We start from the raw sequence: 25,308 nt of genomic DNA, 5'->3' as shown, positions 1-25,308 counted from the left end.
AGGCAAGTTACAATAGAGAGACTATCAGTTATTTTTTAATGATAAACAGGTTGAATTAAAATGTTTTATTTATAATATAGCCTTTTGAAAAACAAAATGCAAAAGTTCATTGCTGCATTAGGATGGAGTTTTTGCAAAATAATGTAGCTTAAACCATACTAATGTAGAGACTAATGTGGAAGAAAATATTTTTCAGTAAATATTTCAATGTGTCAAAAAAAGACTTCATATTTCTAAGTTAAAATCTCTCTCTCTCTCTTTGCATAAGTCACTCAATGAACCTGGTAAGATACTTCAATAGTTTGAGAGTTTCTGAAAGCACACTTGTACTGCGGCAGCAGATAGCCTGGAAATATTTGTGATACTACAAGCTATGAAACAATTTTTAGGCTATTCTCAACCCAACTTCTTCTCAATCACAACTCTACTCATACTTAAAAATAATATAGTAATGATAATTTGCCAAGATGCATGTAAGAATCTCTCCTTCATCTTTTGACATGTATTGTCTTTTCAAAGCTTTTTCTGTATAGTTACTCCTTTTTCCAAAATGCAATTGCTTACACTTTTTGCCCCAAAATATCTTCATATGCTGAAGTTAATGCAATGTTACCGGCTATTTGATTTTTAAAAATATCCCCTACTGATAGACTGATAACTTTTTATACTGCAGTGGAACATAAAAAATAATAACATTTTTCAAATTTAGCAACTCTTAATTCTCATTTAACTTTTCAAACAAAACAAAGCCAACCCACAAATCTTTGAGCACATGGACAGTAAAAAGATCAGAAAAGGTGAGCTTTGGTAGCTACATTGATTATTAACCCAACAGTTCATATTGCTAGCACTTTAATCAGTTCCCTTTGAATAGAGAGACTGTTCTTTACCAGACAGTCATTACAGTTATGTAGCTTTTAATAAATAAAACAGATTAAACAGAGACTGCACCAGGACAGGTTACACATCAATAATGTATTAATTATCAGGCAGAGTGCTTTCAGTGCTAAAACACAAGTTGCCATTTGAAATGTTACTTGATTTTAGGAGTGTTATTTCAGAATTTTTCCCATGCTACATTTTTTGGTTCTTTCCTTATTCAGTTTAAAAATTTTAAGCAAGTAAGTGAAAGGAGTTTAGTTGTCTCGACATCAGCTTGGTCTAAGCACTAAATCGTCCTAACAACTATAGATGTTACACCAGAGTACTCGCACATTTTTCATAACCCACATAGACCACATGCAGAAAGAGAAATTCGTTAAGTGGGCACCTTCTCCCCCATTCAGCCAGACCACACACACTACTCTCCCCTTAGTCACAATCGCAGAGCATCACTTGTTTACATGCAAGAGTGAAGTATTTAATATATTTTTAAAGCTGTCTTAATCCAATATAATCACTGAAAACAAGGCGCGCCAGCACCATGTAACCAGCTAGCTCTTTGTGGAACAGCAAATGATCCACACTATGCAACAGATAAGTTCCTATGCCTTTAATGCCCACTGTCCCCACTACTACAGGCATCTTTCCTGCAACAACGAAATGGGATGTGCGTATGAGAAACCACTGGGGCTTGTGCTCTTTCTCCCTTACTGACACTTTCTCTCTCCCCCCTCCCCAGACGATGCCAGGACTTTTCAGACTTATTTAAATCTTTTATGCACTAGTGGTTTATAAGTTACCTTTGGAAGCTGAAATGAAATTTATTTCCTTTCCAACATGTTTTTTGTCCAAGCAAAGATTTGGATTTTATTTCTAAATATAAAAGGGGAATGGTACATGACCAATAACTAGGCTGTAGACATTAGACATCCTACAGCACCTTCATTAGCTTGTTGAACAAGCAGTACTTCTGTTCTTCCCCTTTTGTTTACACTAATTTTATTGAAGTTTCTATTACTTTAGAATGCAAAAGACTACTGTCATAAAATATTAGCCAATGTACACTTAAAATAAATATGATAAATTTCCTACAGAAACACCAACTCAGCCATTTTTCACATCCTGAGTACCGTTAAGCATTTAACAATATAATAATTTAAAATTTTAAATATGGAAAAACAGGAATAGAAGATACTACAGTACATATTTCCAAGAGAGTAGAGTTATCTTTACTATGGTAACCCTAACTTTTGCATTTTCTTACTTTTTATTCTAACTGTGCAACATTAGTGTTCTGTTAACATAGTGTTTTGCATTTATTTCCTAGAAGCATTTTAAGAGAAACAACTCTCAAATAATCTGCATGAATGTGCACTCCCTGGAAGCAAAACACATATCTTGTAACTAGTGTACTGGTGCTCTTTGTGTGTGTACTTCTTCAATGGCACTATTAATTAACGTGTACTTCAAGGAGCATATACTCAATCAATGTTCTGGTGTATTGCTTACAAGATCTGCATTGGAGCCTCTGTTGAAAGGATGGGTCCAGGGACTGGCCTCAAAACTCCCTCACAAAACACAGAGTACAAGGCCCAAAAGGTGGCTATGGACCTGCTTACCATGCCCAGGCAGCAACTTAGGGATCCACTCCTCAGTCAGAGTTCAAATTTCACTGGATCTAGACATATCACTGTATTTTGGGCACAGCTCAACAGCCCTGAGAAATTTGAAATCAATATAATATATTCAAAACACTACATAAGAAGGCTGGGGTGTTAGAAAAAGGCAGGATAGTCTAGGGCAAGCCTTCCTGCAGCCCCTCAATCTTTTTTGAAACCTTGCACATTTTCCAAACTGCTAATGCACACCAATCTCTCTCCTAAAATGTTCTCTTGCACTCATTTAGCATGCAAATTTCTAACATTCATAACTTTGTTAAAACTAATATATTTTGATCAGCAAAAATGGCTGATCTAAAAAAGATGGCCGAGGCTAAAATGGGGTGTGAGGTGAGAGTCCCTCAACCTAGGTCGGGGAAGGAAGGAAGAAAAGAAATCCATCATGTTGACAAAGGTTAAATAAATATACTCAAACCTTTCATATTATTTCTTCTCTGTCTTCAATATAGTGCTAAGACTGCCACCAAATCCCAAAACTTTTCTCTCAACTTTTCCTGCAACTTAAGTCACCCTTGCAAGAAGCAGACAAATTAGGAAATTTCATAAGGATAAGAGCAATATATTAATTAAAACAAAAAACAAAACAAAAATCCCACATCACTACAGTGTCTAATCATTAAAGCGCCATACTGAAAAAGGTCTCCTGACAAATCTCAAACCACAGATCATTGGAGTCAAGCCAACAGACTCTCTCCCTTCCTCTCACCCCCTTCTATTCTCTTTTTAACCAATTATAAAATAAATTATTATTATTCCTTGCCTTTTTGTTAAATAAATATTACGTGTGCCATATTAGAATAAATAAACCAGTCTTATATACAGAGTAAATAACAATTGTCCTTCCACTCTTATAATGCTTACTCTCCTCCAAACAATAAAAATTATAAAGACAAAACGATGCACAGATCACTTCAATTTGTGGATAATGTTTTATATGTGGTTGTAGCCATTTACACATGCCATACCCTGGTGAGAAGATAGATAGTAGATTATTTTCATTCATCCATATTATAGCAAAAAGAGAGAACAAAAATAAAAATTCAGTCAGCTAGGCCAGTATGGGGGAGAAATAGTTGCATCTCTTGTATACAGTCCAAATGTATACAATCTAAGGCCTCAATCCTGCAAATACTTACACATATATTTAATATTATGAACATGAACAGTTCCACTGAATTTAACGGGACTACATGCATGTGTATAGTTAATCGTTTGCATAAGTGCTTGCAGGATCAGGGATTTTGAATTACAAACTTCTAAAGGCAGAAGTCATGGCTTTTTTTTATATAGAAATAGCACAATGGGGATCTTATCCTGACCAGGACCTCTGGGTGCTACAATAGAAATATAGAACAAAATATTACATTATCATTTAGTAACAACTGTCTAATTCAGTGAAAGAGTGCTAATGTTATGCTAATATTTGAAAAGGGCAAGCAGGATGACCTGGGTCATAAGCTGGTGAGTTTGACATCAATCCTGGGCAAAAGAATGGAAAAGCTGATATGACAGTCAATTAATAATGAATTGAAGGACATTAATATAATGAATGCCAGTCAACATGGTTTTATGGAAAATAGTGCTTGTCAAATAAACCAGATTTCAGTCTGGGATAAATGATGGTAACTGCACAGATATCATATACTTAAGCCATGTCTACATTACAGGCACTATAGCAGCATAGCTACGGCACTGTAATGTGGATGCTTCCTACAGTGAAAGGAGGGATTTTCCCGTCGCTGTAATTCTTGCACTCTTCCACTGACCTAACCTTGGCTATGCTGGGGATTAGATCTGTTCACACCCCAGAGTGATGTAAATCTGTCAATCTAAATTTTAAGTGCAGACTAGGCCTTATACTTTTGTAAGGCATCTTAGTATGGCATGGCATTCTAATTAAAATATTAACACTATACAACATCAATAAAGCGCTCGTTAAATAGATTAAGAATTGGCTAACTGACAGATCTCAAAAAGTAGCTTTTTAATATCATCAAATGGTGGGGTTTCTAATGGGTTTCTATAGGGATCAGTTCTAGGTCTGATGCTAGTGAACATTTTTACCAATGATCTCAAAATAAATGCAGAATCACTGCTGATAAAATTTACAGATGACACTCATACAGAGCGATGTGGATAATTTGGTAAACTGGATCCAATCAAACAAAATGCATTTTAATACAGCCAAATGTAAGCTCATATATCTAGGAACAAGGAATGCAGGCCATACCTACAGAATGGGGGGCTTCAGAGTAGCAGCGTGTTAGTCTGTATCAGCAAAAAGAACAGGAGTACTTGTGGCACCTTAGAGACTAACAAACTTATTTGAGCATAAGCTTTCGTGGGCAACAGCGATTCTGAAAAGGAATTAGGGCTCATAGTGGACAAGCAACTCAACATGATCTCCCAGTGTGATTTTGTGGCAAAAAGGGTTAATGCAATCCTTGGATGGATAAGCAAGGGGGTAACTAGGGAGGTGATTTTTACCTCTTTATACAGCAACCGTGAGACCAACATTGGAATACTGTGTCCAAATCTGATGTCCATATTTTTAAAAGGATATTGAAAAATTGGAGAGGGTGCAGAAAAGAGCCAAAAATGATTTGAGGGCTGCCTTACAGTCACAGACTTAAAAAGCTCAATCTGTTTAGTTTATCAAAGAGAAGACTGAGAAGTGACTTGATTATCGTGCATAAGTATCTTCAGGGAGAGAAAATAAGGTACTAAAGGGCTCTTTAATCTAGTGGAGAAACGCACAACAAAAACCAATGGCTGGAAGTTAAATCCAGACAAATTTAAATTAGAAATAAGGCACACATTTTGAAAGAGCAAGGGAGATTAATCACTAGAACAAAATACTAAACAAAGTGGTGGATTCTCAATCTCCTGAAATCTTCAAACCAAGAATGGATGCCTTTTTCGCAGGGCTTTGGAGCTGTGCTCCGGCTCCGCTCCAGCTCCAGGCAAAAACATGCAGCTCCACTGCTCCGGAGCTGCTCCGCGCTCCAGCTCCGGGCTCTGCTCCAAAGCCCTGCTTTTTGGAAGATATGCTTTAGTCAAACACAAGTTATTGTGATCAATACAGAGGTAACTGGTATAATTCCATGGCCTGTGTTATACAGGAGGTTATAATACATTATTAAATGTTCCTTTCTGGCCTTAAAATCTATTAATCTATGAATCAATGCAATCAAATTATTTGCAGCCCACAATGCACCCGCATATACCCATTCCCATGTATTGTCTCATTCAGACAAAACTAAATCAAAACAACCATATCACTATAACTTTCTTCACTATACTGGAAAAAGAATATGACTTCCAGTAGCATGAAATATCCATTTTGTATTCTAGGAATTCGGACAGTGTGTTCTAAAGTGCTAACTTAATAGTTATGTTTTTCAAACCTCTACATTAAATTAATTTGACAAGAAAAGCATGATTAAAAATTGAGAATCGACAGTTCATGCATGTGTAACACTGACAAACAATTAAAGTTCTATTCACATTTATCAGCCTAATATGCAGAGCAAGGAAGCAAACCATTGATATGTCAAGGGCATCAAAGTGGTTGCTGAAATTCTCTGATACAGTTTTCTTGATACATCTTTCTAATAAGGTACAACACAGTTTGTAAAACCAGAGTTCATCTCTATTATTTTCTTAAAAAATTAACCACAGGGAAGAACTATTTCAACATAGGTGACATGAGGGGGACATTTGGTTTAACAATATAATTAAGTAAAAGCATTCCAGTAGCAGTTGTTGGAGGTTGCTTAAAGATATATCATGATTTATGACAGACAAAAAGAACAGGAATACTTGTGGCACCTTAGAGACTAACAAATTTATTTGAGCATAAGCTTTCGTGGGCTACCGCCCACTTCTTCAGATGCATAGAACGGAACATATAGTAAGGAGATATATATACATACAGAACATGAAAAGGTGGAAGTAGCCATATCAATTCTAAGCCGCTAATTAATTAAGATGCGCTATAATCAGCAGGAGGAAAAAAAAACTTTTGTAGTGAGAATCAAGATGGGCCATTGCAGATAGCTGACAAGAGGTGTGAAGATACTTAACATGGCAAAATAGATTCAATCTGTGTAATGACTCAGCCCATTCTGAGTTACACAGATTGAATCTATGTCCCCATGTTAAATATCTTCACACCTCTTGTCAACTGTCTGCAATGGCCCATCTTGATTCTCACTACAAACGTTTTTTTTTCCTCCTGCTGATTATAGCGCATCTTAATTAATTAGCCGCTTAGAGTTGATACGGCTACTTCCACCTTTTCATGTTCTGTATGTATATATATCTCCTTACTATATGTTCCATTCTATGCATCTGAAGAAGTGGGCTGTAGTCCACGAAAGCTTATGCTCAAATAAATTTGTTAGTCTCTAAGGTGTCACAAGTACTCCTGTTCTTTTTGCGGATACAGACTAACACGGCTGCTACTCTGAAATATGACAGACAAAGTCGTTGGGGTAAATCACCAATTCAGTGCACAGTGCTGAATTGAACTAGGGGCTCAATGGGAGTACAATGCAATCATACCAAGGTGTGGGAGTCAAGTAACTGCTTATTTAGGCTGAGGCTTGGAACACTGAAGAAGTGATCTGCTCCACTTTTGTTCAGGCAAGAACATGTAGAACACTACTGCCCTTTTCTACCACCTAGTGGATTGTGATAGAGGTTTGGGAGAAGGAGTCATGAACTCTAGTCACATAATGAGCTAAACAATAATGATTACTGCCAAAAAACAGACGGCAGCCTGGATATCAAGGAACAGGGAAAGATCACTCTTGGACTAATTAATAATACTGTAGACACCTTCCTCTAGGAAGTAAGTTTCCCCTTAATGGTTGCCAGTCCAGTGTTAGCAAGAAAAGGCAAGACCAATCCAGCCAAGATTCTCTCTCTGTATATCTATGTTTTTATACCAGGCACATCAGCCTGATATCTGAGCAATAACAGAGTACTAACAGCTTCAGTTCAGCATAGGAATGCAAGTAATATTACACTGTAACATAGCAGCAGCAGTCACATATTTATATTTCAATTTATATTTTAATAAAGGCTACAGATACAATTTATGAATGTCTATTCTTGCTTAGCAAAAAACAATATTTTCACTAGGAAAAAACTACTACGTTTTTTCTATATTGCAGTTATATGTATTTGCATAGTATATACTCTGTATATTAGAAATATTTATCAATTTGTTTTCAGCCGGACTCTTCATTTTTGATTATTACATCAAGAGTACAAATCCCACAATTCCTCAAGAATAAAAAGTAGGACACATAATTATTCCCTGAATATATTTTAGTTTGTTGCCATACTGCAATGGGCTTGATTATCACAAGTTAAGGATTTTATATATTCTTTTGCAATGGGTAATGTCTAGTTACTTGAGGGAGAGCTGGGTGGAAGAGGGGTACCATAGTGGGATGGTGAAGATGTGGCCAGAAAAGATCAAATACAAGAGACGGAAATAAGAAACACCAGTTTCCTGTATTTAAATGCTTTTAGAAGCACCCAGGAGATTAGATAGATACCTTTTTTGCAACAAGGGAATTTTATAACATCAAGAGGAGAGAAGAAGTAGGAAAGGAAATCAGGGCAATCCTCATGAACATAAATGCATTATTAAATGACCACTCACACCATGCCAAAATGCTCTGAATGATCCATAACCAATTCAAATAAAATTATAGTCAGAAATATAATTATACAGCAATTCTTAGCAAGTGCTTTTTCATAACCAAACCACTAATGTCTGTAAGTTTGCTTTCATGAACACTAAATAATGGACATTACTTTACACCAGGTTTTCCTATTCAAAGCTTACTTTGAAGCTTACTTACACAAATTCAAATTAGGCTCTCCACTGAAAGCATGAAGAAGCTATTACTTCAAGTTTATTACTAGAAAGGACTCAGCAATCCCTAGGCTCAAACAGGGCAAACTCAACCCCAGAAAAGCTCTAGCCAAGTGTCTTAATCAAGATATAAAAATCCATTTCCGATTTTAATTCCAACCCAGAATGAAATATTCTGATCTCTGATATCTGGTACATATTTTATGATGAATCTTCAAGAAAAAGCTGCCACTGCTTACCAGTAATATTTATCAGTACCAGCTGTCTGACCATTCTCTCTCACATAGTCTTCTGTAATAGCACAACTACGGAGCTGATATATTACCTGGAAGAGTCTCTCTCAAAGATGATCTAGCTTAATATATCTATCTTGACATTAGGAACTATATGGAGATGTTTATAGCTTAATTTAAGATCTGAAATATGTGATCCACACATCTACAAATTTATTCTTTATGGAGAACTGTATAAACTGCTGCTAATCGAGCCAGGACTCAGTGACCAGACTAATACTATGATACAGTATGTACTACACCTCTACCCCGATATAACGTGACCCAATATAACACGAATTCGGATAGAACGCGGTAAAGCAGCGCTCCGGGGGGGTGGGGCTGCACACTCCAGAGGATCAAAGCATGTTCGATATAACACGGTTTCACTTATAATGCGGTAAGATTTTTTTGGCTCCCGAGGACAGCGTTATATCGGGGTAGAGGTGTTTAAGTAAACTGAATTGTGACCAACTTGAAATAAATAGGACATTCTGATCAAAGAGTCAGAGTGAAGAATATCAATCTTTTAATTCTTCTGCATCTTAATGGAAGGAAACTGTACACTGTAAAACTAATAATCTGGAACATTTTAGAAATGTGTTTTGATATTTTCTATATAATGCATTTATTCAAACACAGAAGTCTGAAATTGTTTTTAAATGTTGTGTACTGAATAATACCTCAAAGGGGACACACAATACCTCCAAAGCACTTGCAACCCCTCCCACCTTGGTATCATCCACAAACTTTATAAGTGTACTCTCTATGCCATTATCTACATCACTAATGAAAATATTGAACAGTACTGGACCCAGGACCAATCCCTGTGCGACTCCACTCGTTATGCCCTTCCAGCTTGACGGTGAATCACTGATGATTACTCTCTGGGAACAGTTTCTCAGTCTTGAACAGTCTGCCCCGCGAGGTCACACTGGCTTCTCAACATAAGAGCTGTCTCAGCTACTGGAAGCTAGCCAGGACGGAGCTTGTGAAAGTTCTAACACCGCCAGCAACACTACTCCCCATAAGTCAATTATATCCTGTGGCCAAGGCATTTGTAGGCCCCAACAGCCAGCCTTGAGTGGATACAAAGAAAGTGCGAAGGGGACTGTGGTCTTTATGACTAACTTTCAAACCCTTTTATTAATTATTAATTATTATTATTATTACTACACTGAGAAAAGTGTGCTACGCACTTCATGGAAATGGAGACAGGCACCGTTCTTGAAGCGCTTTTAAACTAAATTCAGGCATGACACATAGGGGTTATAGACTGACAAAAAGGAGTAAAGGAGAGGAAGAGAATGAGTTATAATAATCAGATCACTCATGAGTAATGCGTGTTCACATAAAGGTGGCTCCATTAAATTAGAGTTGGTTTGTTTTTTTAAATCTCACTAGCAATAGCCTCAAAATGCAAACCAATCTTCTAGTGCTTTACACAATGAAATCTGCTTTAAAAAACTGAGCTATAATGTCATGCATAATTTCACTAAGCAACAACTAACGAGGAACATAGCAAAAGTACACACATATTTTAAGGGTAGTGGTACCAAGGAGGGAGAGGAATTATTTTGGGTGGTACACTTAGGTGTAGTTAGGTGGAACAAGAAAACTTTAAGAAACTTTAGTCTGCATGGCAGGAGAAAATTCTTGTGGATCAGTCTCTCAGAGAGAAATGGTGGAAGCCCCATCACTTAGGTCATTTACAATTAGACTAAACAAAGCACTAGAAAAGCATCATAGGGCACATTCTGCATTCACAAGGAGATGAATTGAATGATGTTATAGGTCTTTTCCATCTCTAATTTCTATAATTCTATTACATTAGCTTTTATACTTATAGGCCCCGAAAATCAAGAGTTGCAGACTTTGAGTCCCAAAGGCCTGCTAGGTCAATCATGTCCTCTCATATTTTTAAAAATATATTTAAAGTTATTCTGAATTTGCTGTATTCCCATTTAGTCAACAAGTATGATATATTATACCTAGATTACACACTGTTCCAAGAACCACTGAAAAGCAGCTTCAGTGACATTGTGAGTAACCATTTGAAATCAACTATACTTGGACTACGTCGCAGAAAACAACCTTTTCGTTCTAGAGTTAAATGAGTTTGGAAGGTTTCAGTTCAATTGTTATAGGCAATACTAATGTTGAAAAGGCCAGGTCTCTATAAATTAAGTTCTAGTTACATGTTAAAATAAGTCACAAATTTCATATCACTGCCAGAACCTCTTAGCAAATTAAAAAGAAACAAAAAACAAATAAAAACTCCCTAAAATTCACAGGAACAACTTTTAAAAGGTTTCTGTAGTTATTTGACCTTTGGTGACTTCACATGATTATGTGTCATTTTACTTTTAAACAAAACTGAGGGCTTCCCCCCCTCAGGCTTCTTTAAAAGTTCTCTCTCTAACCTCAAACATTTATTTTCCACAAAAAGATATTCTTCTAACCCAGGAATTCCCCAATTCACCCAAGTTTTGCTTTCTGCATGGTTTTGTTTTCTTTTATCAAAGCAAGAGAGACGAACTTTTTTTAAACCACCTTAAAAAAAACAAACAATTTCATCATAATCAAGTATCCTTTCAGGTTTTACAATGTTGGCCTGATGCAGGATCAGTTGGCTGCTGCTAGGGGGAAGAAGTTTGTCTATATTTATTACAAAATGTTCCCTTTTGTTTTTTTTCTTTTTTGTAGAGCTATGGCATTTCCTCCAGAAACACCAGTTGTGAAAATGGTCACTGTCACCACAGCTTTTACAACTCCTCAGACAAACTCCTGTGACCTGTATGAACATCAAAATACAGCAAGGATCTTACTGCCTGTGTTTTACAGCTTTATTTTAATTCTTGGTGTGTTTGGAAATGGACTAGCCCTCGTTGTCATTTTTAAAAACAGAAAAAAAATCAACTCTACTACCCTCTATTCCACAAATCTTGTCCTCTCAGACATTCTTTTTACTACTGCCTTGCCTACACGAATAGCATACTATGCACTAGGATTTCATTGGCCATTTGGAGAAACACTTTGCAGACTAACTGCTCTCATATTTTATATCAACACATACGCAGGTGTAAACTTTATGACTTGCTTGAGTATTGACAGGTTTTTTGCCGTAGTCCACCCTTTTCGATACAACAAAATCAGAAGAATTAAACATGCCAAGTATATTTGTATATTTGTCTGGTTTCTTGTATTTAGCCAAACACTTCCATTGCTCATACAGTCCATGTCAAACAAGGAAGGAGAAAGGACTACATGCATGGAATATCCAAACTTTGAAAAAATTCCACATCTACCATGGATACTTCTTGCTGCCTGTTTAATAGGGTACATCATTCCCCTTGGAATTATACTATTTTGTTATTCTCAAATTAGTTGCAAACTTTTTCAAACTGCTAAGGAAAACCCATTAACTGAAAAATCAGGGATAAACAAAAAGGCCATCAACACAATCATTTTTGTAATTGTTGTGTTTGTCATCTGTTTTACTCCTTATCACATTGCAATTATCCAACACATGATCAAGAAGCTTCAATATAATCCTTTGTGCAGTGAACAGCAAACCTTCCAGAAGTCCCTCCATTACACTGTGTTTCTGATGAATTTTAACTGCTGCCTGGATCCTTTCATCTATTTCTTTGCATGTAAAGGATACAAGAGGCGGATAATGAAAATACTGAAACGTCAAGTTAGTATATCAGTTTCAAGTGCCGTCAGGTCAGCTCATGAAGAAAGCTCACGTGAGATGGTTGAAACACACATGACTATACTTTCAAAACCTTCAAATGGAAAGTTATAAACTGAAAATAAACATTCCAATAATGCAAGTTTAAAAATACTGGGCCTACAGTAAATACTGTTTATGCTTCTGTGCAGTCAAGTAAGTAAGATTGTTTCACAGTATCTTAGGAAATCAAATGTGATGTTGGACTAAAAAATAAATGGTCATGTGAAAGCAAGAAAACTCAAAATGATTATTTTCCAAGCTGAATCACTTTGACCTGTCTTCATGAGTTTTCTAGGAGATTTCCACCACTGATTATGACCTGCACCTTTCCATTCCTGGATTTTAGGAAAGCTTGATTCACACTATCTACTAGTTCTCTGAGAAAGGAATAAACTAAAAAAAGCTAATAGCTCGGAGTGACTAAAAACCAACACATCTGAAAAGAGGTAAACATCTGACTGAGCTCCAATTTAAGCACTCTTGACTAATATGGTGTGTTATGTGCACTGGACTGACAGGGCAAGGGTAAAGATATAAAACAAAGGAAATAACTTTTGAAGGAAAATAAAATGTATATTTTTCATGGATAATTATAAATGTGTAATTTAGAACTTTTTGGAGGCAGGGTTGGATTACAGTATTCAGAACATGAACATCTTATCTAAATGTATCATGGATAACTTTGTGAGAATACAAGCGAAAAAGAGTTAAGACAGTTAGTTTGTAAAATTTTGCATGTGTAAGTAAATCTAAAGAACAAAGAGAGCATTGTTTCCCACAACTATCCAAGGGTCTTCCAGGTTCCTGCTAAAGTCACGGGTTGCAAAACAATAAGATGAAAGATTCTAGAAATGGGAAGAAATGTTTATAGTTGAAATCACCACGATGTGTCAAATTTGTTCACTTTAATGGGAGGAGTGACCACCTCTTCTTGGACACTCTTTATGTGGAGGGCTACTAAATGAGAACAGTGGAAGAAGGAGCAAGCTTCACCATCATGGTTGCTGCTGCCCACATCATCTTCTGGGATGCATCACACCACCATGGGGCCTTCATCGTTCTGAACCTGAAACATGCCTTGACAAGACCAAGCCCTAGTGGGAACAGATGGTACCACTATCAAAGGTACTGGAACAACTTTTCTAGTGGGGGCGCTGAGAGCCATTGAATCAAACTGTAAACCCTGTGTATAATGGAAACCACTTCAAGCCCAGGGGTGCTGCAGCACCCCCAGCACCCCTAGTTCCAGCACCCATAACCACTATCCTATACGCTCCTCTGCCCTCACCTTCCCCACCCCAGAATTGGCTGACTCCTGACCACCACCTAGGATACCAGTCTTTGGTTCCTGCCAGCATACCCTTCCTAATGTGTCGTATTCTTTCCCACCTTATTTCTCCCTTTTTTCTATTTCTCATCTTCTGTCTAATGAGACTCTGCCTTAGCTGAGCAACACAACTTTGCAACACTGCTGTGAACCTGTGAACAAGAAAGGCAAGCTAAAAACAATGCCTTGAACAGCCCAAAGCCGGTAAAAGATTGCCAGATCTCAGAGTGACAATAAGACCATGTGCTGTGCCTGTGTTTCCCCAGCAGTGAGGTTGCAATTGAAAGTCATCACCAGAGAAAGAAGCTACAGTTTCTATCTTTGCTATTCTTAATCTCCCCTCATATGTGAGTTCACCATGTTTTCCCTTAAAGGAACCAGGACCATACTTGAACAGCACAGCAGCAGCAGCTCAGGATCAACTAAAGTAACTTTTTGCTCATTTCTCCACAAAAAAGTGCAGTTAATACCATCTTTAATACTATCTAAAGACTATCAACCGGAGATTTCCAACCATAAAAGACACTGAAGAGAAATGGAACAAGGAAACGGTTACAATAAAAGACTTACTTCACTTTTTAAGTTGTAAATGCTTCCACTGTTTTTTCTTCTTTTCCTGTCTTTTTATTAAAAAGTTAAAAAGATGTTTAATGATAGCTGTTAAAATGGCAGTAAGTTAGCAATAACTTGTCACAAAATCACACTTAACTGTTTAATGTTGTAACAGGAAACATGGGTTTTGTTAACATCTTATTCCTGTTGGGCATGTGACACCCCTTACCACTACGGATTCCATACTATTAATGTCTATCTTTCTACTTATGCCATGCATTTGGTCTAGTTTTAGATTGTAAGACTCTCAGAGCAAGGCATTTCTGTATATTTGTGTTCATTACATTTTACAGGCAAACAGTATGTCACCATATAAGCAATCACTTATGTATATCTCTATTTTTTTAACAAATAAAATCAAATCACAAATTAGTATTAAAATATTAACTCCCTCTTTTCTCTATGTTCTCACATCTATCATTCTATTATTTTTAAATCTAAATATATATATTTTAAAACTAAACAACTAACTTCATGTCAAAATGCTAATTTTCCTTGAGTAAGGACTGCAGCACTGGTCCAATTACATAATAGTTTATTTAAGAAAAGTCTTATATAATGTGCCCCTTAACTCTTTTTTCCTTATTTTAATACATTTTCTCAAACATTTAATGAGACACCATCTTTCCATAAAATAAAGCTCCAGCGCTGAATTACATGGTCTATTAAAATACCTACTTTAAACTTAATTTCCTGGTGGCATTTTACCGTGAGTAACAACTGATTGTTGTAATGATTTCTTACATAGTAATTTAATGCATTATGTAAAGAAGTTTATGATTGGTTCTAATGCAGACTAGATTCAGATGAGAAGCAGCACCCAATTTGTAGACCTTGAACTCAAATTGAAATATAATATACTTGGAGAAAAATCTTCCAGTGTTCTCTATTAGGTTCTTCTCTAGCACCCACCCATCACTTTAGTATCTGAATATGCCCCGAAACAAACTGGAAATAAGAAAGAGCTTAAGAGGTGGATGAGAATTCTTCTTCCTCCTCCCCAAGAGGTTGCAAGAATATTTTTTAGTGTGTGCATGAAGAGCTTCTCCTCTTCCTCTTTTCTTACATGTTGCTGATGTTGTGGAAAGGCAAAGCTAAAGGAGTGAATTTCATACTCATTATAAAGGCAGTAAGGTCTGTGGTCATCCTTACCTCCTCTGGTCTTAGTCTTGGGTCAGATGCCAAGAAAGCTCTGTTTCCCCACCCTCACAAGAGCAATTTGTTGTAGTTTCTTCTTTTCTGTAGGGCATAACTCTGGAAGAAACTTGTGTTTCCTTAGCAAGAGGCATCACTCTTTTAAGTGGTTTAGTTAAACATCTGGAGGGCCTTAATTCACATTTGTCATCTTTAAATTTACCTAATGTCCTATGGGGAGTCAATGTAGCAAGCAGAGCACAAGGGTGATGTGTTCTTAGCAGCCGTTGCTGCTGAGGTGGGCTGCTGTATTTTGGATTAGGTAGAGCTTTAACAGTAGTGTACTAATTCCTAAAGTCTGGAAGCTGCAAAGGCATGGATCACTTGCCAGGTCAGTAACAGAAAGCAAGGGGTGTAAGCCTTATTACCAGCCACAGATGGCAAACTTAACTCTGTGCATGTCCAGAAGGAATGAGGAGCCTAAGAGAATTCCCAGAGAACAAAGCTATTTGGTAATCTGAGGACAGACTCCTTCAAAAACCTAAGATGCTACACTGTTTTCCAGCTCTTCAAAAGGTGGGTCCCTCGTTCCATCAAAATCATCTTGATTTGGTTTAGCTTCAGCCAGCTGCCTTTCATCCACTTGCTAATCTTGGCCAGGCACCAGAATAGTTAAGTAACATTGCTATCAGCACTGCAAGTAAAATAGAGCCTGGTGTCATGTGCATATTGCTGACTGCTGAGACAACGTCTCATGACCTCTCCTAGCAGCTTCACTATAAAAAGAACAAGATAAGTGATCAAATAGAGTCTGTCAAGTGGTCTGTTGGAGACAAGACGTTGCCCATCATATTCATAATGTGGCCTGAAAGGAAGGATCTCACTCAGTGCAGGAGTAATCATATTAACCCTTGCTATATCTCCAAAGCAGAACAATATACTGTGGTCAATTTATCAAATGCTGCAGAAAGAATTATTATTATGAGACGTATACATCCTCCATTGTAATTTCCATTGCATGTTGCTATCTGAAAACTTGACTATGCCAATAAACTCAAATCCTGATACCCCTCTCATGTTGGTGAGAATCAGGAGTAATTCTAGTTTCATACCAGTATAAATGAGAAAAGAATGAAGCCATATGTATGTATTGGCATAAGAAGATATTTTATATGATTCACTTCATTAATGTAATACATGTCATCTTTAATTATAATCTCAATCATGATTAAGAGTAATCAAGTTACTAGTAATCAGAATTGTAATTCTATAAATTGTTAATGACTTATTTTTTGTTACAGGTAAAAACATTACTGTAATTCATTTAAACTAGGGTTGCTATCTTCATTTGGACTTTCCTCTACGGTCTTTATGGGAAAAAAAACAGATGTTAATCAATGTTCAGTTTTAAATGAATTATCTAGGTTTAGGGGAGTCTTTACTGGATAACTTATATGATTTATAAGAGTTGCTAAGGTTACAACAGCAATGAGATGCGGTCTGTGTTTCGAAATTGTTTCTCAAACAGCACAAAGATTTTCACAACATCACCCTTACAAGCTCTAACCTGATTAGCCCCTCGCCTTTGGATAGCTACTGTCTATCTCTCCATCTACTGGTCCATTGCTGGTGACTGAACCTTCACTCAATTTGCAGTAACAGAGGCCAGACAGAGGGCATTTTGAAGGGAAATAATATTGAGTAGCAGCAGCAGGCCATATTACAAACTGAGGAGGAGGGCTACAAAAATATTACTCCGCAGGAGGAACAGACAGAACCCTTGTCACTTGTTTACTGTAATCTTTTTTGTTTAGCATCCTACTATTGAGGAATTTGGGGAGGGAGCAGGATTCAGGCAGGTAGTATACTCTTTTGGAGACAGTTTCTAAGGATTTAGAGAGGAGAGAAAAGAGAAAAAAAGTGACGTTGCCGGCACACTGCAGAGTGTGGGGAACAGAAGAGTGAACCCCTAAAGTCTCCGGAGGTATCAGAGGGCAGCAGACGGCCCTCTGAAGTTGTGTGGAAAAGAAATGGTTGCAAGAAAACAGTAAAAAAGTAAACAGTTTCCAATGCCTGTTTGGAACAAGGAAGAGGATAGCACCCAACATACGGTAATGCATGGTTTTGACACCTCATATAAAAGGTGAAACAAGCAATTTTATTAGTATTTCACTTTGTGGTTTTGTGTATTTAAGGCCTTGGCTACACTTGCACGTTATACTGCAATAAAGCCTCTCAGAGCGCTCTACCTTACTCCCCGTCCACACTGGCAAGACATGTAGAGCGCTCTGACTCCCTGGTGGAGCACTCCACCTCCCTGAAAGGATTAACAGCTGTTGCGTATTGGGTGAGACGCTTCAGTGCCAGTGTAAACAAGAAGTAACGTTACAACGCTCTAATTGATCTCCGAAACGTCCCATAATCCCCTTAACTGAAGTGGCCTCTCTTGTCTTTGTTGTGAACTCGGGACGCGGAAGTGCCCTTTCAAAGCTCCATTTCGGAGTGCCAGCTACTTATCTGGTCTGAGAAAAAAACAAATAGCTAATGTTTGCTTTGAGTGAGTGAGAGAGAGGTGGGGGAGGGAGGAGGGTCTGAACTTACAAGACAGCATGCTGACACACTCTCAGCACCCCAAAAACCCACTCTCTCTCCCCCCACACTCCCTGTCACACTCCACCCCATCCCTCCATTTGAAAAGCCGTTGCAGACACTTGAACGCTGGGATAGCTGCCCATAATGCACCGCTCCCAATGCAGTTGCAAGTGCTGCAAATGTGGCCACGCCAGTGCGCTTTCAGCTCTCAGTGTGGACAGACAGGAGTGCTTTCCCTAGTGCACTCTCTGAAGGCAGGTTTAACTTAAAGTGCTCTACAGCTGCAAGTGTAGCCAAGCCCTAACTCTGGATGATAATCAAAACCCCAAATGTCACACAGCTCCACTAACTACAAACCTATTAGAGTTACAAAAATAGTGTGTGTAACTGAAATAATGATTGTGACCAACTGGTGTGACTACCTGGGTTAATGTAAGCAACAATTAGTTCAGCCTAATCTTATGAAAGAATTGGAGTCATAAAGGGAATCTACTGTCCTGTTTAATAACTTAAATTTTGCTTCTGCTGTAAATCTCTCTACCTATCCACTCTGATAATCAAGTGATTTAAATTTTAACAGCAGAGAGGCACAGTCCCCACTCCTACATCTTCCCTCGCTCTCAACCTCCCCAAAAAATGAGCATGAGGGGCGAGAACAAACTTGACTAACTAAAACATTTTTAGATGTCGGTGTTTACCTGGAATAATACACCAATACACAATATTTTCCCTTCAGCTGATGAACTTGTACTCTAATTTTTGCAGAAAAATTGTGGGAAAAGATAATCATTAGCTTGATTTTTTTCTTCAAATTAGAATTCCTTTTTTAAAAGTTCATATACGTAAAGACAAACAATTTTCCCTTAAGGCTATATATCATCTTTCCAGAACACTTCTATTTCCTCACAAACTGGAGGTCATGCATCATTACAACGGAACATGACAGCTAGGAATATGAGACTTGCCATGCCAGACCATGACATCCAGTCTGCTATCCTGCTTTAAATAGTGGTAAGTACTAAGTGATTCAAAGGAAGATGAGAGATGCCTCATACTATAGCAATGTGCTCATAGGAGTATTTTCTTCCTAATCCCAAGTAATCCCAAAAAATCTAGATTGTAAATTGCACTTTCACGATCAAGAGATTGCACTACAGTATTTGTATGAGGTGAATTAAAAAATACAATTTATTTTGTTTACAAATATTTGCACTGTAAAAATGATAATCAAAAATAATATACACTTTGATTTCAATTACACAAAATACAATACATATGAAAATGAAGCAAAACATCCAAAATATTTAATACATTTCAATTGGTGTTCTATTGCTTAACAGTGCGATTAATCACGATTAATTTTTTTTAGTTAATCGCATGATTTAACTGCGAGTAATCGACAGCCCTAGTTCAAATAATTTCTTCCAATATATACCACTTGGCATTTGCGAACAATAAATTTAATCCATCATTCTGCCCATTCACTTAACTTTCTTAAATTCCTCACAATCTTCTCTAGTTTTTCAACAACTAAATACTTTTGTCAACTTGAAATTCTGCTACCTTCCTGTTCACCCCTTTTCCAGATCACTAATAAATATACTGAACAGCACACATCTTATTACAGTTCATTGGTGCAATCACTTGTTAACCTTTTGCCAGCCTGAATAATAGACTATTTATTCCTACTCTGCATTAAAGAAGACACTAGTACAGAGTGAAGCAACAGGAAGACATCTTCTTGGTAAGTTGTGTCACTAAACAGATACGCTCTTGTGTTTTGTACAATCTGGCACTTCATCATGATGTATCATCACTTTATCATCCTACATATAAGTTGGTACTTATTACCCATATAAGACTCACTGATCTGCAATTTGCAGGATCATCATAGAGCATTTTTGCAACATAATGTATTTGTCTATCCTTGAGTCCTCCAATACAATAAATGATATTTTATGCATTTTTTTTGGTAGCTCAGTCACTTCACCCTTAAAATATATTCGTAACTCTTGGATGCACAATCCTGTCCTCATTACTTACTACATTATAACCAATTTCATTTTATGGTAATACGGAGTATCTCCTTGAAAACTCTGAACTACTGTTCATAAAGATAATTTACAAATTTGATGCTACAAAGTCTTGTTCCTATTAAAGTTGTTTTTGTACAGTGTGGGTTTGATTTTACACTTACTGGCATAGTTTCAGTGGAAAATTAACAGCTTTTTGTAGCACCATCAGTTTTTTCAAATCAAATTTCTTCTTCTTCTTTTATCTGTGACAGTAACTTCTGTTTTTAAGCCAGCAACTAACAGCTCTGTGGTCCCGGAGACTGTTGCAACGAAATCACTTGGCTCCTCTGCAACATCAAACAAGAAAGATAAGGATGTTGCAGAACAGCTTGGTGATTTCTTTGCAACTGTCTTCATCATAAAAGTCCATCCCAGAACTATTCTTTGTAGTCAGATATCAAAATAGAAGATGTTTGAACAAAGTGATGACTTCTCAAAAAGTGTGTGCTCATTTTAATCAGAAATATAACTCTGAGCATAAAAACAAATCAAGCAAAAAAAATGAACAAAATTAATACTAAAAAGCCTTGTTAATTACACACACACTGAGTCTGCAAATTCTCTTCCTGATCAGTAGTTTAAAGACTTGAAGGACAGGTTCTAAATTTCCTAGTAGTCTACTGTCTTGCGGTCTTGCTAGCTGCTTCTCATATACTTAATAACTTTGTTCTTTGTCACCTGTCTTTAGCTATTTGCTCATTAAAGCCCCAGTCATACAACTGCTCCTACCTGGAGCTCCACTGAACTCACCGTTATTAAGCAGTTAAACAAAAGGAGGTAAGTCAAGAGTAGTTGCTTCTCTTGTGTGCACCTGAGTTAGCTATTCCAATAACTTATTTATGAAGTCATCCAATCCCCTGCTTCGCGTTTGTTTCAACAGACTTTTCAGTCAAACAAAGATCAGACATTCTGTAAACCAGTCACATTTATAAGATTATGGTTAACACAGGAGCTGAATGGGAAGACTATTGTTACTCCTGTTCTGAGTTCTTCCCCAAGAACAGGTACCTAGCAGTACTGTGTAATTTGGAAGAGGGAAGGTGTAGTGGTAAGGAATTCAGTCATGAGACATTTAGAAAGCTCAATCTGTGAGGACCATGGGATGAGAGAAATGATTTACCTACTTCATACAAGGATATCAGATTCTAAACAAAGAAGGTAGACAGATCAGAGAACACCAGAGAGAAACTTGTAAGAGTGATGCAATTCTTGACTTCAGCATGGGGCTAGAGGGTGACCAGATGTCTTGATTTTATAGGAACAGTCCCAATTTTGGGGTCTTTTTCTTATATAGGCTCCTATTATCCCCCATCCCGATTTTTCACATTTGCTGTCTGATCACCCTACATGGGGCACTTATTTTAACTGTGCTATTTTTCTTCAAACATAAGATGATAGAAGTCACCATCAACATTAAGCCAAGTTTAAAAAAAAAAAAAAAAAGCTAAAACTATCATCTTTTCAGAAAAGTTTATCCCAAGCCTTTTAAAGTGAACTGCAGAATTTCCTTCTGCATTCCAAGAGGATTTACACCTCCCCATCTTCCTCTCCTCTGGCTATGCATTAAGAACACTTCCCCACAGAGGAAGGAAAGGAAAAATCCCGGTCTCCAGGCTTGCTACCAGCAAGGAAAGCTAGTCTCCTTACAACTAACCCCTAGGTGGACTGAAAATATGGCCTTCTAGAAATCTACTACAACAGCAAGTGAAAAAGAGATGCCCTCCTTGCCTTTCCCCAAAGTGAAAAGACTCTCTTGGCAGAAAGGTTTTCTCCTCTTTCAAGGAGTCAATTTATTACAAAGCTTTTGGCAAAAGAAAAAAAAGTCATAATAAGAGTTGTCACTATACTGTGTCCAATTTTGTTTGCATCACCTTGAGAGAGCTACAGTAGAGACTGGATAAGTGGTTACAAGTACAGTGGACCTTCCATAGGATTGTTCAAAAAGTAGGATTATTAAGCTTGACAAGGAAGAATTGACTTGACTGACATACAGTGAAAAAGTGATTGTGACAGAATACACCCCTGCATTCATACCTTACAGACTACTGTAATAATGTTTGTACAAGGTATGCTTTGTGAGATATTTAAAACTCATAATTTACTGAACAATAATATACACCTCTACCCCGATATAACGCTGTCCTCGGGAGCCAAAAAATCTTACCGCATTATAGGTGAAACCGCGTTATATCGAACTTGCATTGATCCGCCGGAGTGCGCAGCCACCCCCACGGAGCGCTGCTTTACCGCGTTATATCCAAATTCGTGTTACATCGGGTCGCGTTATATCGGGGTAGAGGTGTAATAGCAAAATGCCCACAGCAACATTATATATGAAGTTATAAACAAACTGAGATCATGACTAAAAGTATGCTTTCCAGATAAGTTTGGGTAGTGGCCAAACCTGTTCCTCAAAGACAAACTGATGTCTAAGCCAGGTGTAAACAACACTGATGGACCATTACCTGCTAAGTGGCCATTCATTGGCAAGAAAGAGGGTAGGAGAAAAAAAAATCTACATCTTAGCAAAGAAACAGCAGGGAGTTTCCTTCCACACAGCATGCCTGTCACCTTGCTCCCAGCTGAAAATGCTTCTCAAGGGGGGGACAGGACTACAAAAAGGGGCAGTCACACACACACCTCCTCTCTCTGCCCACTGCATTCACCTGAAAAAGACAAAGGAAGCAGCTGTTGGACTCTGGAGAAGGGGTCCTGACCTAAAGAGCTTGGTCAGTAAGACAGCTGAAAGCATGTGGTGAGAAAACTTTGCTTTGAATCTAATATAGTTTGTTAAATTAGCTACTAGTTGCATTTTATCTTTAATTTTCTTGCAACCATTTCTTATTTACACTCACTTAAAATCTCTCTCATCATAGTTAATAAACTTGTTTTATTATTTTATCTAATCCAGGAGCTCGTCCCTGGCTGCTGCATCGAGAGAGGGCGAGGGCGGGGGGGGGGGTCCTCTCCCCTCACTGCAGCCCCGGAGCAGCCTGCACCCCCAGCCAGAGCCCTCACCTTCACCCCCACCCCTATGCCCCAGCCCTGAGCCCCTCCCACATCCTGAACCCCTCATCCCCAACCCCTCCCCCAGAGCCTGCACCCCCAGACAGAGCCCTCATCCCCCTACACCAAGCCCCCTCCCACACACTGAACCCTCAGCTTCACCCCCACCACACATCACCTCCATATTGGGGCACATAACAAAATTCATTCCGCACATGGATGGGGATGTGCTGGACGCCGCTTCCCCCTGCTCCCATTGGCCTGGAGCGGCGAACCACGGCCAGCGGGACCCGCGATCAGCCAAACCTACAGACGCGGCAGGTAAACAAACCGGCCCGGCCCACCAGAGTGCTTACCCTGGCAAGCTGCGTGCCAAAGGTTGCCAATCCCTGCTGTAGCATAACTAAGGCTGGTAAGAGCCAAGGTGTGGCTGGCTGGCTGGCTGGCTGGAGCACACATAGACATCTTTGGGAGTGATTTATATGCTGGAGGCTGTTTGTGAGCAGTCCAGTTGGAGGCTACAGCAGCAAGGCATTGTAAAGGGCAGAAGTCACACAGCTACCCATGAGTCTGGATAGTGCCCCAGTACGTCACAGTGATCACTCTCCTTTTAGTTTTATCATATAATATGAGAACAAAGACTATAAACATTAAACAAAGAAATTAAACATTAAAAATTAAATTCAGACTATAAGAGTATTAATATTTCTATATATTATAGTTAATTAGTGACTTTTTGGAAGTGCCTGCATCTTGCTATGGCAAGTTAAACAGACTACTCCAGTGGTCTGTTATACTGAACAGTGGTCAGTAGATGGCAGCATTTATGTGATCATTACTCTAGTCTTTCACTGCAAGGGAAAAATTTTCACTGAGCTGAATGAAACACCCTCAGATATATGCTGTTTTCTATTACGCATACTTAGTTTTACTAAATTGAGATTGCACATATTAGCTGCAAATCATTAATAATAAAGTCTTCTAACTTCCTCTCGCCAATATAATAAATAGTCTAGTTTTTTAGTTTTTATTTTAAAAAAATAATGGAGATGTCCTATCTCCTAGAACTGGAAGGGACCTTGAAAGGTCATCAAGTCCAGCCCCCTGCCTTCACTAGCAAGACCAAATACTAAAATATGGGCTTAGTTTGCTGAAATATGTACGGGGGTATTCACTGCTCAAAAATGTAATGCAGATTCAAGATTGACTGGCAGTGCCTTGTACCTTTGTAGCATGTGAAATGCACCTATACTTAAATCTCTGAAAACTAGGAAATATAGATTTAAGGTAATGTCTCTCACACCACACTTGCACACAACCTTAATTTTGCCTCCCTGGAGTTAGCAATTGCCATAGGGACTAAATCAACCCTGACATCTCTCTAAAATAATTTGCCAATTTCTGTATTATGTTCAACAAAATGCTGTATCATTATTCCTCTTCATACACTCCTGCTGATTCTAATGACTCTCACTGTGTTAGGTCAGGTGTACATGTGCTGATCCAGAGATTAGTTGCAGCAAGGTGCCAGAGCTCACAGTACCATCTGAGGAGAGGTGCAGTTGCTGCTAGAAGGATCAGGGATCCCCTTTTTTCTTTGCTGTGCGATGTTGGAGACTTGACTAGGTAAACATAGTTGCCTCTCTTGGTTCTAAAAATCTAAGGGTATGTCTTCACAGCAAAAGATCTGCACAGGCTAGCCCACCTGAGCTAGCCTGAATCCAGCTAGCTAGAGAGGGTAACAATAGCAGTGAAGACAGTGGCACGCAGGCCTCAGGTAGTACCAGCCTGGCATAGACCCTGGGTACGCACTCGGCTTGCTAGCCGGCTCTGAAGCCTGCGCTGCACTGTCTTCACTGCTATCGTTACCTGCGCTAGCTGGATTCAAGCTAGCTTGGGTAGGCTAGTCCATGCACAGTTTTTAACAGAGAAAGTATGAAAGTTTCAAATAGTCTATAGAGTTACTGGGATGCTAGTATGGCTGTCACAGTGACCTTCCCATGGTCACATGTCACTAGGCATGTCCAGAATTAAATGGAATATGAGAGTGCTTCACCCCTTTCTTACACTCTCTGTACTGCCATTTACACAGAGATG

At 38.2% G+C, this 25,308-nt stretch overlaps 2 protein-coding genes across 4 annotated transcripts in view; one reads left to right on the top strand and one right to left on the bottom strand.

Moving 5' to 3' along the window:
• The window catches only part of GPR183 (G protein-coupled receptor 183), a 115,361-nt gene extending 98,690 nt beyond the window's left edge, over window positions 1-16,671 (top strand). For 2 of the 3 annotated variants that reach the window (XM_054012658.1, XM_054012641.1), the window contains exon 2: window positions 11,433-16,671. In XM_054012658.1, coding sequence (XP_053868633.1) covers window positions 11,437-12,537 — 1,101 coding nt within the window. In that variant the 5' untranslated portion in view covers window positions 11,433-11,436 and the 3' untranslated portion in view covers window positions 12,538-16,671. The remainder of the gene's footprint in view (window positions 1-11,432) is intronic. The other variant, XM_054012649.1, reaches the window with a different exon arrangement.
• The window catches only part of UBAC2 (UBA domain containing 2), a 154,427-nt gene that overhangs the window by 77,198 nt on the left and 51,921 nt on the right, over window positions 1-25,308 (bottom strand). The gene's annotated exons all lie outside the window — the stretch shown is intronic.

The sequence above is a fragment of the Malaclemys terrapin genome, chromosome 1 (assembly GCF_027887155.1).
Source record: "Malaclemys terrapin pileata isolate rMalTer1 chromosome 1, rMalTer1.hap1, whole genome shotgun sequence".
Lineage (NCBI taxonomy): Eukaryota > Metazoa > Chordata > Testudines > Emydidae > Malaclemys > Malaclemys terrapin.
The sequence above is the reverse complement of the archived record's forward strand: the minus strand, read 5'-3'. Positions and strand labels throughout refer to the sequence as shown.